This window comes from Hetaerina americana, unplaced genomic scaffold, assembly GCF_022747635.1.
Source record: "Hetaerina americana unplaced genomic scaffold, ioHetAmer1.1.p SCAF_14, whole genome shotgun sequence".
Lineage (NCBI taxonomy): Eukaryota > Metazoa > Arthropoda > Insecta > Odonata > Calopterygidae > Hetaerina > Hetaerina americana.
In genome coordinates this window covers 6,913,829-6,935,358 of record NW_027286514.1, presented here as the reverse complement: position 1 = coordinate 6,935,358, position 21,530 = coordinate 6,913,829, and the positions used below count along the sequence as shown (strand labels likewise).

Sequence of the window (21,530 nt, the reverse complement as noted above, 5' to 3'; positions counted from 1 at the left end):
TTGTTTTTCGTAGTATTAATGAATGAAGTAAGGAGTGGAACAATGCATTGCGTTCTTCATTTAATGCCCATGGCATTTCACAAAGTTGAGTCAGACCATCGAATGCTATTCTGTTTACTAGTAGCTTAGTCAAACTCTTGAAAATTTCTGGAGTTTGACTTGCAAAAAATAATTTTTTTCCCAAGTCACCTACTTGCTTGGCTACGTAAATTGACTGGAATGTCGGAGAAGTTGGTCAATGATAAAGAAATGAAATCAATTATTTTTATCTATAAAAAATTTATAAACATGGACCTCCAAAATATTACATGGTGCTTAAGATTGATATTGAGAATCATGTCGTCTCAAATAACTACGCACTATTGTATGAGTTATCTCTTATTTCAGAGATTTATTTCCTCATTTGTAAGTTTTTTAAATTAAATTTTTACGTTTTTCGGGTCAAAAATAGTCAGATTTCTATTCCCATTCTACCGCATACCACAGCGGTGGCTTTGTAGTGTACTAAAATAAATATATAATGAAGAGAAAGGAGAAAAAACAGCTATTAAGATCTCGATTCAGAATATTATGGCAAAAGTACGTATTAATAAACTTTTTTGAAATCGTATTGGCATTATCAATAACAAATCCTGACCTCGAGGAATCGCAATTAAAAATAATATCTTACTAATTAAAACTTTTCCCTCATCGCAGGCGAGGAAATCGAATAGAGGAAACGTAGGTATATTTCTTTCGAAAGAAAACCTTTATCAAGATATTTTTCGCAGCGGTAAATTACGGCCAGCATAACCGCTGCCACATCCAGACTGCCCCTAACCCCCACGTCCCCACGCTTTTCCTTTCTTCGCACCATCCCCCCCCCTCCCTTCGTACCTTTCCTCCTTAACCAGCTGGACTTTCCCCCCCTCTTCTCTCCTCTCCTTCCCATCCGTTCTTCCCAGAAAACCAAGCTACTGCAAAACGATAACCTCTCCTGGCATACACACGCACGCACACAGACACTTCCCTCTATATTTTTTTCCCTTCGCTCCTGCATCGTATCCCCTTTACCCACCACGCCCACCCCTGACGCCGCCACACCCCGACTGGACTTAAAACACCAGCAAGGGCCAATTCGCCCTCCAAGCATCTTTTTTTCTTCTCCCCCACCCAACCAGGGGAATCTGTCGTATAGAAATAAAATCACGCAAACCTCCGAACTAGATCGTCCTCACTCCACCTTTTCTTTTTCTTCCAGTCGATTCCCTTCTCTCCACGCCTCCTCCACGTACATCTCATTTCCGCTTCGCTTTCGCCACTCCTCCCCCAAGACTCCCCTCCTCACCCTCCCTCCCACTCCTGTAAGCGTTGCTTCGTGCCAGGGCACACCTCTCGCCCTCCTCCCCGAGTTTCGGCCACCTCTAGCATACTCCCCTTCGCTCACGCCGGCAGAAATTTCTGTCCTCAAGGGAAAACCGGCCGACTGATTCGGAATATTTCCCGACTGCGGAATTGGGTGTGGATTTTTATTTTCTGTGGAGTACAGAAGATTCGAACTTAAGTCCTGGCGCGGAAAAAGTAATCTTGGCCCCTTCGTGTGCTCTTTTCCTTTCGCTCCAGAGAAATCGGTTTCATTGTTATTGCCACTTCTCTATTTACACGAATCCATGCATGCGGATGCAGTCTGTACAAATTGAGACGAGGAAGATAAAGGTTTTTAACATTGTTATTCTTTAATTACAATTCCTTCTATTTTTTTATTTGAAGACTTGAATTTTTCTCTTAAGATTAACGTAGTCGCAGGTGAAGTGTGGCCCTGTGATGTTAAATGAGGGTAAAGTGATTCATCTCGTAAGATAAAGTACGAAAACAGGTCATAATTTTCCGGTGATTAAAGTGTTTGGTCAGTTGTAGAGGGTGATGTATGCATATGTATTACAGAAGCACCAGAGGATTATATGACGAGTAATTGATTACTTACAGAAATACCTCTCGCCTATCTTGTAACAGTCCTTAGCGTGGTACATAATTTCTAATGCAATGAAAAATCGGAACTCTCTAATACCTCTCTCATAATAAGATACAAACAATTGCTTCTGAAGTGATCAACCTCTATGTTGCGATCTATTTTTCAATTCATTAAATCATTTAGTTGCACATATCTGCTTGTTATCTATTTTTTGCCATTATAATCCCTGTTACGGGAAGAAATTACATTTGCCAAAATCATCAACTCACACAAAACTCTCGGAAATCAAAGGCACCCTTCAGAATAATGTTGCAAACCGTGGACAGAATTAGTCCGTTGCTCATTTTGCCGTCCACACTTCTAAGGTCATAAGTGATTGGTAGCGGTATAAATCACAGAAGCTTATTAGAGAAAGAGAGTGGACTGTTTGTAAAAGGAATTCTCCCGAGATTAATGGAGACGTTAGAGGGAGAAATATGGCAACGGTACGGAATGGCACAAATTCCAGGGTTAGCCCTTTGAGAATTTTGCTATTTTTTTCCGCGTGAAGAGGATTCAAGTGAATGTTTTATGAACTCACACTGGACATATTGATGATGCCCTCTTATATGTAGAGAGCCATTCATATGGATCTCCCGATTGGAAGTGCTTTCTTCATCCAATGCTTACACTGACGAAAAATGGAGGTTTATCTATTTCCCTGGGGGTACGTCGCTTCTCCGGTAATCCGATCAAAGAATAATAATTCTCGAGTTGAAAGGAGATATTTTTTATTCAGGCTTCTAAAATTAGGAAAATTGCCCATGAAATAGCAATTCAAGGAATACATGAATTTTATTCTCAGCTTGAGCTGTAGTTAAAATGTTGTGAAATATTGATTCAGTCTTTTGTATCTATTTTCAATCTGGTAGTCTTTTCCTTCCGATCAAGTCACTCGTTTGATATTACTATTAACCCAGAAAGAATACTACTTTGAATGTCAAATGGAACATTATGTCAAATTTTAAATCAAATAAACTTTAAAATTTTTGAAAAGATCGATCCCTAGCAATATATCTTCCCGTCAAATAGTGCTTAAAAGGTTGCTCTATAAGATTTAATAGAACCACACGGTACTTGGGAAAAGGAAGACACTTTTGATGAAGTTCAGAGCATAAAATAGAAGTGCGTGTTTTTTGACGCAAGTGATCAGGAAAAGGATATAACTGATGAAGAGTGGTGCTGATAGAAAAAATACCATATATTTGAACGTTCGATGTATCATATGGTTTCTATTTATGCAAAGTATAGAATGGCAGCGATTAAAATTAGAAAATATACATCGAAGGACAATGTCAGATAATTTGATGCCACGTCATGGGATATATTGAAAATTTTCTCTTCAGTTTTAGACCGTTTGAAACTATTCGCGTACTTAAAAAAATAAAATACACTGTAACTGGATAAAGAGAGAGGCGATTTGAAAGTAGCACAATGTACTCAATTTTTACAAACGCTCCCTTCAATTGTTCAACTAAGGAGGTTCTGTCAACGAATCATCATTGACATGAAATAGGAAAGAAAAAAGGGAAGATATTTAATGAATAGAAAGACTAAATTAAATATTAAAACATTTAGACATTTAACTAGAGCAGTGGCTAGATATCATTAATTTAGGAAGCACATTAGACAAAAAGGGGAAACGCAGTAAATATAAGAGGCTTTTACAAAGAGGGGAGAGTTACTGATGAGGACCATAAATAAAACTCTAAACAAAAGAATAGTTAAAATTTTAATGTGGAGCGTTAATTTATACGACTCGGACATTTGGTACTTAAGTAAAGAGATGAGGCGTAGATTTCGAGGTATTTTAAATGTGAGTTTTGAGTAAAGTGAAGTGGACGGAAAGAAAAGCACACGTAGAATTGCTAGACATTATAGGGGAGAGAGATAGTTGTTTGGATACATTCGAAGAAGGCAGAGCAAGTGGATGCAGGCACAATGAGTTGCAATAGATGTGGAAGACTGTGATCGAGAGGGAAGAAATTTAGGTAAGTATAGTGGATGTCGAAAAGTACTAGAAATATACTGGTCGAAATCAATGGAAACAAAAACTACTTACTTGATATTGAAGATTCTTTTACTGTAGTGAATTTTGATGCGATGCTCGGAGGGTCTAGAAAGGCACCAGTGCCATTCTGTGGTCATGGAAATCTGCTACAGTAAGGAGACTTCTCTATTTAATAATTTTGTTTTTCCTCTCTGAACATTTAGCGCATGATATAGCCTTTCAATGTTTATATCGTCTTTTTTCTTGATGTTCTTTTTTATCGAATGACCTATTTACTTTTGGTATTAATTATGAATTTTATATACCTGGTGGCGTTAAAAGGTGATACTGACTGGAATAGAAACAATTCATAAGGAATCAAAATAAGCTTTCAAGAAATATGAAACTTTTAATACTTCGAAACACAATCGTGCTGTGACTCAAACATTTTTTACAGAGTCGATGCTATGATTCCATGGCTGCAGAAAATATGTCTATAGGATAGTGTTACTCTTTTTCCCATTTGAAAAACCAGCAGGTCCTTGGTCGAGTGTATTTGGATGTGTCATCATATGATATTCGGCCTCCCTTTGAGCAGTTGCATACATGCACGGGCATTTTTAACATAAATAATACAACATAACTCTCACTAAATATGGATTGAATTTCATTGAATGTTAAACCACGGAAGAGGAGAAAACGGTTCATTACACGCTTTTATAATACACTAAATGACGGCACAAGTATTGAAATAATGAATTTCAGTAATGAAAACTCTTTTTACTCAAGTGGCAGATATAAAAAAACACCGTGAACTGGACAGTGCGGCCATCAATTTTATTGTTCGTAAAAATATGTTGCAAATTTTATGCCTAACCACCTACTTCTATGTAATCACTTTCCCAATAAAATTTGGTGATTTTAGAGCGAGTTATTGACAGTTCACTGGAAATAAAACTCGTTTCACCTTTAAGAAGAACTTTCTGTTTTTTACATATATGGCAACCGATTGACGTGGGAAATTTGTGGATGCCTCTTAATACTTTAAAAATTGATCAGCAAATCAAATTCTAGCACAGAGGGAAACCCTTTAAGGTATGCCAGTAGGGAAAATGTGTACATTAAATGTGGTGTGGTTTGAGTAATGGTGGTTCCTAAGAGGTCAAATACTTCAATTGAGAATTTTTAGACTTCCAATCTGACAGTGGGCGTTAAAATGTAATAAATAGGAAATTTAGCGCTATTTATCCAAAAAAGCATTTGTATAGAAATGTGTGGTACCGGAATATTATATTTTGCATAATAGTTTTCTTAATAAATGCTGTGGCTTCTATATAAATTATTTATCGGCCAAGATTGACAAATTGCACCCTTATCTACGTCATCACAATTTACTTTTTTCATGTAAAAGTGCTTGAAGCTTATTTATATCGATATACCTTTGATTTTTCATGTCTCACAGAGGCAACCTCGTGAAATTTCAACTTTGATCTTTACTGTTTGAAAATTAAATATGCATAGCACGCACTCGTATTTTTTGACGAAAATAGACCTATGAAATCTATTACTTTAAATTGAAGCTGTTATTGTATATTACGCATGTCCTAAAAAATGATTTCATGACCCTCGTTATCCTTGCAGACTGAGTTGCAAATTAGCGGAACTGAAAATTATTGGACAAAGTATCATTGAATTGGAATTGGATCAGCGGTTTCATTTAATTCCAGGAACACATTTCGTGATTCTCTCATTATTATGTTGGAGATGATGACTTAATTCACCGAACTCTGGGTTTAATTAGGTAATTTTTGATCCCATGAATAAAAATTAATACGTAGCATCTGTTGCTCCCCATATTTAATTTGATTAAACCGTGGCGTTGTAACAGGGTATTAGATGATATTTTATCGTTTTCCCAATTAACATGCGTGTATCTGTTTCATTGAAAATCAAAAATCCTTTTTTCCTTTACTGCTCACACAAAATATATAAATAAGGATCTCCAAGTGCTTGCTCGAATCTGACGCTAGGTAAGGGGAGATGGAGAGTCTAACCATAGTAGTTGATTAATTTTTGTTTAGATTGCCATTAAAAAACCAAAGAGCGAATTTATGGCCGATTTCTGACGTAAATATCACCCATGCAGTAACGAATACCATAGAATTTACTATGGATTGAAATGAAAAAACGATAGTTTCTTCGCATTGATGTTCAACATTCCACCCAAGGAATGTAAATGATTACTCCACCCAGTCAAACATTGTCCCTCCATTTCTAGCTTTGAAAAATTGCTGGAAAACTCAAGTTGACGCTCCCTTTTCTCAAAGTCCATCGACGGTTCTAGCGGGATGTGACACTCAGCTTTGCGATGCGGCAAAGAGAAGGAGTGTAGGTGTTAAACGACGGAGCATTGATCTCGAAATCGGATTGTTGACTTGAAACCCGCGGGCGAATCCCTCCCTCTCTTTCTCTCTCACCATGGCTTCTGTCGCGACCATTGCGATATAAAAATAGGCGGAAAGTGGCGAGGACCTACGGATATATAGGAAGGGAGAGACGAAGGATGGATTAAGAGGAAGAAATAGAGAAAGGATAGGGGAATCGGGGCGAGAATTTACGGAGGGATTGAAGAAAATAAGGAGGGGAGGAGGAACGAGACGAGTGGGGATTGGAAGAGGTAGCTCACACGTGCAAGTTGGGGGGTTGGGAGGACGAGCGGGATGTAGGTGGGAGGGAGAGAGAACCGTAGCCGGCAGCACGGCGTATCAAAGGCCTTCTTGGGAGCCATTCGTGCAAAAATCACCGTTTCTCTTTTCTCCCCCTCCACTTACCTCCAGGATCCCTTTTGCCTGACTCCTCCCACCCTCTCTCTGCACCCTCAACCCTTGCAAAATTTTCCCAGCGAACATTCGCGGGAATCAGCTCACGCCTCCATTCCCTCCACCCATTACATCCCATCATCCCGTCCCCCGACGTCTCAGCCCTGCTCTGTTCTGCTCATCATTCCCTGCAAGCCCTGACGTAGCAGCCAGGGTGCTCCTTTCCCCTCCTTATCACAGTAGTCCCCACCCACGCTTTTTCAGTCGCGATCTCCAAACTACAGCTACCCCGTCCCCTTCCGTTCCTCTCCCATCCTCGTCCCTCGCTTACCCACCCTCATCTCTCTCGCCACAATCTCTTTCCCAACTTCATTCTCATTTTTCCTCATTCTGTCGTCCACTCACGCCTTTAGCTCTCCCTCAAAGCATTTCAATGCTTCACACACCTTCGCCATTGATGTAACCAGGAATTCATCTAAGAGTGCATTTTGGTTGTCAAACTACCTAAAATACTAATTTTTTTCATATACTTCTATTTGTCTGAGATGGCCGCGGTATATATTATTGGAGTATATAATCCATTTACTATAAGTTGGCAGATAAGCAAGATGAGCGCATTGCTCCAAATGATATCAGAGAGCTTGGCTTTGTATTGACGTATCCTTTTATTAACCCTTAGAAATTGTCGCTTTACTTTATGAAATGTTAATGTTTTTTAATGGTGAATAGAGCCAATCGCTTTTTCAATTGCAATAAATGCAGTAGCTAAGAAATAATTTATTACAATATCGAGAGAAAAACTGTTACAGATCAATTAAAACAAAGCGAGAGTTCAAATTTTTTAATCGCATTTATTTTGACATCAATAGAACAGTAAGTGCTGTTCATAAATTTTGATCCGAAATGATGAATAATATCTTTTTCTACTTTTTTGCACATTTTTCCTGCACAGTTTGAGTGTTCTCTTGTTTCTCTTGCGCGTTCCCCATGCACATTTCTATTGGAAAATTGTTACTTCCCTTAGAATTGTTTCTTTGCAAGTTTGTCCATCAAGAAATCCCTTACGACTGGTAATGCGTTTGTTAAAGGCAAGGAATATGCAAACGGAAGCCTTCTTCTCCAACTTCAATTTCCGCATCAATAGAAATTTAAATATTGAGTTTAATGCAATCAATTCATCTTGATTCTTAAAAATAGGCAAATTTATTAGTTTAGGTTTTTTACACTTGAAAATCTTTGAAATTACCACTTGGAAAAGTGCTAAGGAAGTATATTTATGGGCGTGAGTTTTTTGCACTTGACCAATCACCGCCACCGACAGTGATGAACCCGGATGTTAGCTATATGAGTGAGAGTGGATCTCATTCCCAATGAATCTTCTCAGCGCGCGTAATTCACACTTCCAGATTAGGACTCCTAGTCCCTTTCACTGTAGCATCCCACGAATTTTAGTAGCCCAGAGGATCGCACTGTTCGGATTTTGGCATAGCCCATGGCGTCACCCAGTAATTGAACGTGGCACACTAATAAGTAGACGCCTAATGGTACACCCTCTCCTACGATGCGACATGCCATGCTCATGGAGTCAAATGCAGTAGAAAATGGAGTAGTTGGGGGAGCTTATTCTAACTATGCACTGCGCCCCGCAACACGCGAGATGATCTCGATTTATTATTCAATTAAGTATAAGAGAGAGGAATCATGTCTGATCCATCGACCTGTTTCCATAGTAGTATCAGAGACGGATCCAAGAATGAAAACCGTAGAGTGTGCCATGGTCCCCCCTTGTGAATATATTTTTGGTTTAAAAGGTTGGAAGTTTATATTTACTGAAAACTGAATCTATATCTACTGAAAACCACTTTTCCTTAACAGTTGTCACCCATGAATAAAATTTTCTGTATCAGGGTGCATTGCAGACAAACAAGTCGTGTGATTATGTCTGTTTAAAATGATTATCATATAATTTTTGCAAGAATATGGATTATGGTATTATTTTTACCCATGTGAAATCGCTCCTCCTCTTTTTAAGATATTCTTTATTCACGGCTGATTGGCTTATCAACATGTATACGTAAATATCTCAACGATGAAGCTCCATTGGTCAATTAATGCGCAAAATCGGTTGATGTGCTGTATTTTAAACAATCTAATACATGCTAAGCGTTAAAAGCATAGGAAGGTGGAAGAGAGCCAGCTAGGAATGGGACATCTGCTCTATATCTTTCTTTCCTTCCTGCCTTCCACCCTCTCTCTTTCTCACTCGGCCATAATCTCCTCTCTCTCTCTCCCTCCGCCTGACTTCGCCCGTCCGCCCCCGCTTGCCATCTCTATCGGGGCGCAGCCTTTATCTCGTTTATCTTCCGCCCTCGAGTCTTCCCTCCCATTCTTCTCTTCCCACCCCCGTTGCCTCCCCTTCTTCACTTCCCCTTCAACGTAATCTTCCCTTAAAGGCCATTTGAAAGTCTCTCCTGCGGATGGGGTGGGCGAGGAGGGCGAGGAGGGGTGGGTGGGTGGGGGGCATGGGGAAAGAATCGGAGCCTTGTGCGGAGGGGAGGTTTTTTTGAGGTCGGTTGGAAGCGGTAGCTGGTTGGCTTGCTTGCTGGAAGAATAAAACAAAAGTGGGAGGGGGGCCAGGAGACGTGGGACTTGGGAGTGATTGGATGGAATTCCCTTTTCGTTCCTCAATTTTCGCTTTCTCTCTCTCTATACACACACACACAGACATACATACATATATATATATATATATATATATATATATATATATATATATATATATAACACAAATAGAAAAGAATAGACACATTTAAAAGAACACTCACACGGTAAATTTACCGTGTGAGTGTTCTTTTAAATGTGTCTATTCTTTTCTATTTGTGTTATATTGTGTCAGCCCATTATTGTGCCGCTCGTGTGCGTTTTTCCGTACAATCGTATATATATATATATATATATATATATATATATATATATATATATATAAATTCCGTCCGAAGGTCGATTTAGTAGTAGGTGATGGTAGAGTTCACCCAATACTAAGCCCAACGGCGTGTGGAATTCACACATCAGGGTAGGGGGGCCTTTCCCTGTGCCGGTTATGGTTTCCCAGGAAGACCTGGTGCCCGAAAAAACACTTTAGCTTGGGTGGAGCTGCAGGTGCCCAGATTTCCTTGCCCGGGTATTGAACCCGGGACCCTCAGCAGTCCAATGCTCTACCCACTGGACTACCGCGACCCATATGTATATTATGTGTATATATATATATATATATATATATATATATATATATATATATATATATATATATATATATATATGTATATGTGTGCGTGTTTGTGTGTGTATACTATATTATCATCATCAGTATTTCAATCCTAGGATTGGTATACTGCAACCCACCATATTACTCTATTTAATGTAAATGTCCTCAATCCTTGATACCCTCTCGGTTTTACGTCCTTCTTTATTGTTCTATGTGCATGTCTCTTGGTCTTCCTCGTGGAATCTTCTCTTCAATTTTTCCTTCTATTATGTTCATAATGAATGCATTATGCCTCAATGTGTGTCCGATCCATCTATTTCTTCTTTGCCATAGAGTTTTCCATATGTTCCTTTCCTCTTCTGTCCTTCTATATACTTCGTCGTTCCTTACGTTATCTGTCCATTTAATCTTCAGCATTCTCCTCCAGCAACATGTTTCAAAAGCTTCTATTCTTCAGTGGTCCACTTCCCAATGTTCCATGTCTCGGAATCATAGAGCTCCATGCTCCACACGAAAGTCTTGACGAATTGTTTCCTTGTTTCCAGTCTTAGGTTCTTTGAACATAGTAAATGCCTGTTCTTCATGAATATGTTCATAGCTTGGGCTATTCTTCGCTTGATGTCGGTCGAGCTCCTCCCATCCCATGTCATGCTGCTACCCAGGTATATCAGGGATTCCACTTGCTCTAGTTTCAATCTTCGAATTGTGATATCTGCATTTAGCTTAAGGATTTTGTTTTACGTCTGCTTAATCCACATCACTTAGAGTTGCTTTTCAGGTCCTCTCGCGTTTTCGCCACTCTTGCGATGTCATCTACCACCAGGAGCAAGTTGATTGGTTCTCCATTTTCCTTGACTTCTTTGTTACCCAATTCTTGTATTTCCCTAATCGCCTCTTCCAGGTATACATTGAGTATTGCTGGCGAGAGGTAGCATCCTTGTCTTACTCCTTTGTTTATTTTGGCTTCTATTTTTCTTCCTTTTTTCATTTGCATTGTTGTAACCTGATTTTTGGAGAGGTTATGGTTGTAGTACAATCCAAGCGCTTACAGTATCCAGAATATCCTGTTCCGTTCGACGTTGTCTACATCTACATCAATACCCTGCAAGCCACCAATATATATATATCATCAGTTAAGAGTTGATGAGAGGGACTTTGAGTAAGGATATTAAGAAAAGACTCGTAAAAACTTTTATATGGAGCGTGGCTATCTACGGTGCGGAAACGTGGTCATTGAAGCAGGAGGATAGACGTAGACTGGAGGCTTTTGAAATGTTGGTTTGTAGAAGAATGGAGAGGGTGAAATGGACAGAGAAGAAAACAAATGAGGAAGTACTTGGTATAGTGGGCGAGGACAGGGGTTTGTTGGGAGAAATCCTATGGAGGCAGGAAAAGTGGATGAAGGGGATATTGACCGGCAGTGGGATGTTGAAGACTGTGATAGAGGGGAGAATGTTAGGCAAACGAGGAATGGGAAGTAACAGGATAGGGATGTTGGATGGTGTGAAGGGAGGAAGAAAGTACTCAGAGATGAAGAGGGGTCTGATGTAGAGTAGGATACTGGTTTTTGTATTTTGTTAGGAATCAAAAAATATTTATTTAGTAGCTGCATCCATCCAAAAACCTACCTTAACCGTTAGATTACCTAATAATATATATATATATATATATATATATATATATATATATATATATACAAATAAATATATAGATATGTGCGTGTGTTTGTGTGTGTGTTTATATGTATACATATATATAGACACACACATTGTATATATGCGTAAATATCTGAACCGGTAGATTACCTAATAATAAATTATATATATATATATATATATATATATATATATATATATATATATATATATATATACATACATACACATTCAAACACGAACCGGGAATCCGGCCAAACGGCGAACAAATACTCATTTATATAGAAACAGATATAAGGAAAACGGATAGGAACACACACAAAGGACGAACACAGGAGAGGTGTGGAAGGCGGAATTTTTTGATGGCATTTTAGCTGAATCTCCGAAATATATTTTGGGGAAAAGGTAATGTTTCCGATCATGGTACTAGCGTTATTTTCTTGGGTTATATCGGGAGAATTGTGGTACCTAAATGACAGCCCTTAATTTGCTCGTGTCCAGTGTCTTCACACCGCACTCGAAGTCCTCGAAGCCCAATCGAAGTACACGATATGGATGTGCTTGTCGTGATACTGGTCCCAGTGGCCAGCAAGGTGTCGGCCTTGTTGCCAGGTAGGACTGGGAAAGGTCAGGATAGACAGCTTGGACAGTTTAGCCAGATTCACGCGTAATGCAGCATTGATGAAGTTGTATGCAGCTCGAACAAAATGTAAATTTTCATCTTGCACTGTATGCCACCACTAGGGTTTGTCATGACTCATCAAACCTTAAGGATAATTGGTTTGAGGCATCGTTTTATGTTCAAAATGTTGAAATTGTCATGTGTACTATTCCAGTCAGTTTTGACCTATATTTGAGAATGGGAAAATTATGAAATTAAATGAAATAATTAATTAATTTAGACAGCTTGCAATTATGATTGACTACTTTATGCTACAAATAATGAATCATATTTTTGCTATTTTTATCAGATAATTTTATCCTCCTTTTTGCTTTAATACTGCGTATATTTATCCTTATTTGGAGTTTTCCTTATTTGCGCAGAAGGTTATTTTTCATTAATTCAGTAAAATATTGTTGGCTATCCAACCTTCGTAACAAATCAAAAGAATGCCTCCTGGAATGTTCCATTCGTAGATATCCTTCCTTAACGATTCAATTTGATGTCCACTCCTCTTACTTCAGATTGTTTTAAATCTGGATTTTTTTAAGAGAAAGGTACCGCTCGGGTCATGGTAACTTGTGAAAGTAAATTTTTTATCGTTTTATCTTCTCTTGTTTTTACAACAACCTCGTTTGTGGGATTCCTGAAATCGAATGAGCAAACAAAATCCTGACGCATTCGCAGGAGGGCTTCAGCGACTATCTTCTGCTTTAACTTACGCCTCCAATGCCTTTTTTGGATTGTATCTATCGCTTGAGCGAAAGAGGATCCGGGAAGTATTTGTCTTCTTTTTTCTATACGGATAAAAGGAAGAAAAATGATCGGGAAAACAATGGAAATGGAGGATATATTAAAAGGAAAACACCATGAGAAATCAGAGGGAATAGAAAAAAAGTTTTGATACTTCGTAAGAGTAAGTAAAAGCAAACACCGGACAGGGAAACGGAAAACGAAAAAAATGAGTCTGCGATGGGCGGAAAACTAATACTCTAAGAATTTTCGTGAAAATGAGTTAAATTACGTGCCTGAAATTCGCTCTCTCTTTTATAGGTAACATGTTTGCTCAAACAGGACTCGAAACTAATTTCGGCATGTGTTTTTCAGGAATTAAATGAAAAGCATGGAAAGGGATGAGAAGATTGAATTTTATATTTCTATCATCATCGTAAATATTTCCTCCCAAAGATTGTTTTATTGCCGCAGTTATTCTCCTCTAGTCCCAGTGAGATTCCTCACTTTCCCTCAGCTTCCCTGTTTTACGTTCTTATTAATTTCTCCCATGCCCCATTTTCGAAATTCTTGACCTTCCTCGTGTGATCTTCCATTTTATTTATTATATTTCTAATCCATGAAAGCCTCAAGGTATGTACTATCAATTTATTTTTTCTGCGTCATTGTTCTCCATAAGATGGTTTCCTTTTATGCTCTTCTCTACAATTTCCCCTTCCTCTCTTTTCTACCCATTCCTTCTTCAGCGTTCTCCTCTCCAGTACCTTGTATTAGTTTCTATTCTTTGATGGTCCACTTTTCCAATGCGCCATGTCTCTGATTTTTAGAACGAAGTATTTCATACCGAACTTTTATTATTATTTGACGAACTTCTTCTTTGTTTGGAACCTCAGAGCCTCGATTAACGTGAGAGTTTACTAGGACAAAATAGTAAATGATTGAATGGAATAATATGGAAGAAGAAATTTGGAGCTCATTGGACAAGGAATTATAAGGTAGTCCGACGGCACCTCCCTGACGTATATCTGTACTGACTTCACAGCATCAGAGCTATCACCATGTATGACAATTCTGTTTACGCTAAATTAAAAAGCATTTAAACCACCTTAGGATATTTTTATTCATACCAATTGCATACAGGTTTGTGACTAGCTTGCACTTTTCCCAATGCTTTTTTAAAGCCTATAAGGGGGGATTTGGATGGTGCTATGGCTAACGCACTTTCTTCCCACCAAGAGTGTCCGGGTTTGGATCCTGGAAACGGTGGATGTTTTTCAGTGGTATCCCGATCCCTACTTGAGGTGCTATTTGGAGAGCACATCGAGTGAGTGCGCTGTCCGTCGAATGGGACGTCAAACTGCGGATCCCTTGACGTCTGTCGTAGTTTGATGCCGAGTTACTCTCCACACTTCCTCCTTTCCTATCCATCTCTAATGGCGTAAATAGCCTTATCTATAGGTCGCCTCCCCTGAAACTTCCACTACTTAAGTCTAGAAAAACTGCTTATGCTATAAAATTATACCTGTATTCTCCCAAATCCAAAATATATCATGTCAATGTTTCTCACAGTATCTCCCCTTTCGGAAAACGTGCTTGTTTCTAATTAGCAACTTATGGCTATCAAGTTTCCTCATTATTCAGGTAACAATAACATATCCCATGACTTTGTATGATATAGACATATGAGAAGGAGATCTATTATTTCTCAATTCCTACTATTTTCCTCTGTTAAATATCATTGTTGCATTAGCTATTTTCCAGTAATTTGGACGGTTATAAAACTCTTTTCGACTTATAAACTATGATCTCTAGGTACGCCGCTAATTTCGACGCTAGTTGCTTAAATACGCGAGATGTTCCTTGATCGAGCCCAGAGAATTTGTTGGAGTATTTTTTTTGAAATTTCAATATCGGGTATCGGTTGGCGGAAATGATTTTATAAGCCGTCGGAGACATAAGGTGAAAATTTGGTGGAAGCGCTTTGAAAGAAGAAATTTATTAAGTTTATCTTTTCTGACCAGCTAGTTACTCTTTCACTTTTATCGTTTTTAGTTGAAGTTAATGATGACTTGTTTCCTTGAACCTCGCTGGCATGGAACCAAATGTTTCTTGGATTCTCAATTAAATTGTCAGTTAATGTTTTTTTCCTTTCCAACTCGCCTAGCGCAATTCTAAATTCAGTTTTGGTATTCACCCTGGGTATCTTAAAACTGTGAATGATCTCATTTCGTTCGTTGCAGGAGATAATATTTGGCGATTTTTCTCATTTTTTTCTTTACAGATCCTTAAAAGGTCCTAATGATATTCATACTCGCACGTTGTGGTATCTAGGTTACGTTTTATAAATTACTTGGAATCAGCCCGATCGACTTCAGATTACGAGATGTCAAGTGAAAGGTCCCACGTTTCCACAATATTTTGATGTGTTCCATGGTATTTTGGTCCCCTTTTTTAAACTAATAAGTTTTTCCTTTAAGATTCTTATCGTTGACCCAACATAGGGAAAGTTTATCATTTGCTATTACGTAGTTGCTAATTTATTTTTAAAGATTTTATGTATCTAAGACATTTTTGGGTGAATCAGTTGCTTCAAATGTAGGAATATTATGCTAGCTTTATGAAAAACTGAAATAGTGCATTGCAAATGAGTTAATTGGTGAAAATCTCTCAGAAGCGTACGAATTCCAGTGATAGCGGTACTGCACCTGCCACACCCTTCCCTAATTGCTTGCGGCGATAACTTGAATCTCTTCACGGAGAGCGAATTTTAATTAATTTATTCTAATGTTTTCCCTGAGTTGAGCATAATATCTACATTGTATGGATATGCTAATACTTACTGATAGTCGGCTGACTAGGCAGAATGAGAATTAGCAGGCCCGTGGGTGATAAAGGATTGCAAGGGCAAAGAGGTGGAGTGAGCGCATAGTGATGTGACCCGCGGGGAGAGGAGCGACGAAAGAGAAGAAAGGAAGGGAATTGTGGAAAGGGTTGTCGGTGGAAATGCTTTCAAGAGTGAAGATAGCTTGAAATCTAGGGGGGGGAGGCAAACGATGCTTCCACACTAATCATCATCTGCCACTCCTCCCCATGTCATTTTCTTCCGGTACATATTCTTTGTGGGCTCAAATGGGCGTGGTTAACAAACTAAATCGAAGTGTACATGAAATTTATGGCAACACCGAAAACCTAGGGGCCATTGAGCATGCCCTCACCTCTTTCACCCTCCCCACTGCTTTGCCCATGAATGCTTTGTGTTGATGCTATTCATCATCGCTCTAGCAATACCAGAAACGCTGACCTCCGTGAGTTGTTCGTTTAATGCTCCCCGGTTAAGGTCGAGCGGCCATAAAACGATGTGAACCGTCTATTCTCAAATGATGGACGCTATCTACGGTGCTTGACCTGTGCAACCAAAGCTAGACATTCCTCCTTTACGAATTGACGTAATAATACGATTTCGGAAGCTTGTGGTCGAAATAATGTTCCAATATTTTTGCACGCTGGAGGTTTTAGAGGAAATAATATCTGTATGCATAAACATTTTGGTAAAGTCTCTTCTGTACTGCATTAGTTTTCTCTTACGTAATCAGTTTTTTGATGCTCTTAGGAGCAATTTCAATTAGTGCCGTAAAATGCTTCCTTTCTTAAGTGAAGTGCATCGCAACTTGGTATTTTTGCATACTTCTTATGGTACCTGAGTATAAGACGAATTTTTCAAAGTCATCAACTATATTTTATCCTTATAAAATATATCAAGTGACTTTAATTAATCAGTTCAAAATCTTTTAAAAAATTATTTCAGGAATTTTTCCAAAAAGATTAAAATTATCAATTTGCAAATGATTCCCACAAAATGAATGGACCTCTCATCTGTTTTAAAATAGCGGTGAACGCTGGGAACACAGGAGAATCAATGTAAAAAAATGTTTTAATTGCAACAGATGAATGTTGAGAGAAATTGATGTTTGACCACTTGTGTCCGGGAAATAGCATCACACTGAAACATTTATTTAGGGTTTGCCTAGAAATTTCAAGCCTTTGAGCTTATTTCCATTTCATCTTTATGCCTTCCTTTGCCAGACGTGGGCGTGGGCTTACCTGTATAGATGCAGTTTTGATTATCATAGGCAAATAAGCTTTAAAGATAAACAGCACATGATGCAACAGACGTCTGCAGCAACTAGGATTTTAAGGTCTATCCCTATTTTAGGTGAACCAAGTTTGAATATTCCTATCAGTGAAATGCTAGGACTGACCTTTTCCGCCCTCCCTCTGGCAACGATTTCCCCGCCCATAAACTCATTAGCGGGAAATAGGTCTCTTGCTGGAAAAGTAAACTCACCTCTTGTGATTCGGAAGGCAGTTAAGCACGTCGCTTGTCAATAATTCATATTTTATTTACCCTGGAGAAAAAAACGTATTTGAAGAGGTACTTTTGTAAATGTGAAAATTTAATATATTGTGGAAGGCACTGAATAATAAAAAAAAATCCAAAGTTAGTAATTTAGAAGGGGTTTTCTGTGCCGATTTGATATCGATATGGCTTGTAAATCTTTCAAATGAGAGGAAAATTCACCTCGATTCCCAATAGAATTCTGCCCAATAGAATCTGTTGCTAACGAAAACTCGGCAATTAAATTACGATGAAACACTACCCCGGTGAATATTTATATAAAACGAAGCCGTAAATACAACATTAAAGCATGTCATCATTCTATCTCTCTTTGACGCATTCCATGAATAAAAATCTCCTACCACTCAATGTACTCATCGTTATTATCGCGAGTATATTTATAAAAGTTTCGAGAACACCTCTGTTTCAAATTTAAACTATGCACAGGACATTATTTAATTTTTGCTCTCGATGACGCTAGGTATTAGAATGAAGTGTAGTTCCTCTTTTTTGACGTGTCGTGTGTGCTTCTTGAAACAATGCGAATAATGCAACAAACGATTATTTGAAACCTATAATTTGTGTACTCGTTTGAGAAAACATTGAAAATCTTTAATCCCCAAAAGGGATTATTTTCAGTTAAAAAGCTCAAAAAATTTTAAACACTGTTATCAGTTAATTTCAAAAGTCAACATATCATGCTCTAGGTAGAAATAGCCCGATTTCACTAAACAGATATTCATAGGGGAATGTATTTGTCTCCCCCAAAGAGACTCAATCTATTAATTTATCCAAAGGGAAAATATAAAAGGGGAATTAATTTCGTATTTTTTTATTTTGGTGGCCCAACCACCTTTTTTTTACCCGAAGTAAGAAGAGTGGGTACATCTATAATGTTCATTTAGTGTGTATGGATGTGTGTATTTATGTGTGCATTTATATATATATATATATATATATATATATATATATATATATATATATTCATACGATACACACAATCATAAGAGACTGGAGCACTCTCGGAATTGGTATTCTATCAAATGGGTGAATATAGTTTTGATGTGTTTATAATTTTCACTTTTTCGCTGGGAAAATTTGCAATTCTATTCACGATAGCTTATGATATAGCTTGAGAATGTTAAAACTAGATAAATAACTACTATTCATGGCCTTATTGGTTTTAAACACGCATTTTCAATATCTGCAATTACTTTCATTCCGTGATTCCTCCTCTTTTGACGTGGTTAGCTAGGTTTACAATAAAAATGACGTCTAAATCAACTGCATGTTACGGACGATTTTGTTCCACCCACCTAACGCTCGTATGACTCTGATACTGCGCTCCATTGACCGTGGTTTGGTGCGCATATAAAATAATCACTTATTTTTATGTCCTATTTGAAAATTCTATGAACAAGGCATAACGTGCGCATTCTAATGGCCTTTAGGGACTAGTCTTAGTAATAATGTGCTAGCAAAGGCAATTGACCGGAATGGGGAGCTCTTAAACGATGATTTTACGTTATAAATTCAATTAAGGAAGGAAACCGGAAATCACTTATATACTATCTTTTCATGAAAATATGATGGGCTTGATAGCTTCATAGGTTGTGGCCTTTGCTAGTTACAGCTTTGTGGTGTGGCACTTATAAGCATGTGATATTTGATCATTTGGAAATAAAGAATATCAAACTAAATGTTGCTATTAGGTCTGTATCTCCAATGCCTAACAAGGAAAGGAAATATTCCACAAATGAAGCTGGATATATACCATGGCGTATATGCTACAATGATGGTCACAGATATCGGTCGCAATATCGATGTTGTAGCACCATTTCTAAATGTTGAGACAATATATTTTTAATAAATTCCATAATTTTGAAATTTAAAGAAATACAAAGAAATTGTTAATCTCATTTTGAGGCCTGAGACACCTTAAGTGAACTCAGGAGTGAAACCGTTGTGCTTGAGGACAAGTTTTCAATCGGGTCAACTGGAGGAGGGTCGTGATTTCAGGGGAAAGGGGCCCATGTCTTACCCGTGCAGGGAGCGCTGCCACGCCCCCCTTCAATCTTGGCCGGCCGCTGGTCGGCGAGCGAGGGCGGAGCCAGCAGTAGGGCCCGCACCGCCCGGATGCGGGATTGTCCCTGCACTGTGGCCACGCACCGTAGCTCGAGCTCCCGCACCGAGGGGGAGGGTGAAGAAGCCGGTGGGGCGTCCCGGAAATGATCCGTGTCGGCGCGGAAGCGAAGGCCCAGGCGTGCCGTCTGCAGTCCCGCCCCGTCGGGCCAGGGCGAGAAGTACTCAACGGAGAAGCGGTCGAGCTGCGGAAGGAAAGAAAAAAGAAACGGTACTCACCACTGCATATTAAGGGTGAGGACAAGTGGAAGAAGTTATAATTCATAGTCATAAAGAATATCTTCATTCTGATTTTAATTCCCTCCAGATACTTTTATCAACTTGAGCTACCAAGGCTTTGTTTATAATATTTGGAATTAAAACATCCTGTGGTTGTAAAATTATTCGCTTCTATTAAATTCACGAAATTATACGGTTGAGTTTATTGGTTGAGCATTCCATTTCTGGGATCCAGATTAATAACACCAAAAATAGTCACACAGCTATGCTAACGTGACTGTCTGCCAATTATTGTTTCCCATAAACTGTAGAATATTGACAACAGTTCGCCACCATGCTAACTGGCATTGAGAGGAAACTCATCCAACGCCAGTGACTAACTTCCTTGTAATCACCCTGGTATCCTGAAAGTGCATTGCAAAGAGTTAAAGCCAAGGGTTAGTGACCAATCTAGAGGAACATGGCTCTCAAACGTAAAATCCGAATACATTCTTTTCACCAGACAAAATATGCCTCATTGCAATGACTGCAAGATATCTAATAGCTTGAATCATTTTAGCTCCTTTACATTATCAATTTTTTTCCTCGGCCGGGTTAGCCAGGTAGCTAATACGCTCTCCTGCATAACCGTAGAATGCTGTTTCAAGTCTTGTCTTTGGCGTTTTTACAAATTTGGTGGTTCGGTCATTGAGACTCTACGTAGATTGCAGGCATGAAAGAATTATCAGGATCGTGAGTGCGGGTGGGTCAGCAGATACAAGCCCAAATCAAGAAAAACATCCTTCCTTAAGTCGGTTGAAAATTGAAAAAAAAGAATGTACGCTTTAAAAAGAGAAAGTCAAAATTGATAACTTGCAGGAAACATTTTTTTTTTCACATTTAGTGTCGTCAAAAAATCCAGAATTTAACATCCCAGCCGACGGTTGAAAAGTGATACATTGGCCATAGGATTTTTTAAATAGGCAGGCCTACTATGATGAGGTATGATTTTGAATGCCCGGTACAATTAGGTGGCACATTCTCTTCAGGATTTCTGGAGCACTTTTAAAGTCTAAAAATAACCATTTTCCCCCTATTATCCGCTTATTTATGTCATAACGGTTTCCTCTCTCAGTATATTCAAAATATCCATTTTTTTCTTTCTGTCACATTCTCCTTTTAATTATTTTTCACCCATTTATCAAACGTTTATGTATCCGTCTACCTCTCAATATCCCCACCAATCTTTTCTTTTTATTTTGTTTCATTACATCCCGCATCCAATTTCATCGATTCCTTTTAATACTCTTTAAACTATTCTCTCAAATCTACTCTGTTCCCAATTTTTAATTGGTTTCCCTCTGCTAATATTTATATTCTTCAGAGAAATTTAACTCATTTATTTACGTATCTGCTGAGACTCACAGCCGTTATTCATCAGTTGCCTTATTTTATTTGCTAATATAAAAAACTATGTGCCATCTCCATTCAAAATATTGTGGTAATTGAAAATTTTTCCATCATCTTAAGTTTATGCCACGTTTATCCGGTATGAACTTTTAAATCAATCACCCTGCTTTTTGAATGCCTAGATGTTTGGCAAAGGATAGATTCTAATATGAAATATTGTAGAGTAGTATTACGAGTTAATCCAAATAGGTTAGGTGCCTTTCGTTAAGAGT

The 21,530-nt window shown here is 38.4% G+C and overlaps 1 protein-coding gene across 1 annotated transcript in view; it reads right to left on the bottom strand.

Annotated features, from left to right (window-relative positions):
* Window positions 1-21,530, bottom strand: part of LOC139686314 (uncharacterized) — a 257,577-nt gene that overhangs the window by 38,888 nt on the left and 197,159 nt on the right. Inside the window, exon 5 of the mRNA XM_071583470.1 lies at window positions 19,550-19,835. Within this exon, the coding sequence (XP_071439571.1) occupies window positions 19,550-19,835 (286 nt within the window). The remainder of the gene's footprint in view (window positions 1-19,549; window positions 19,836-21,530) is intronic.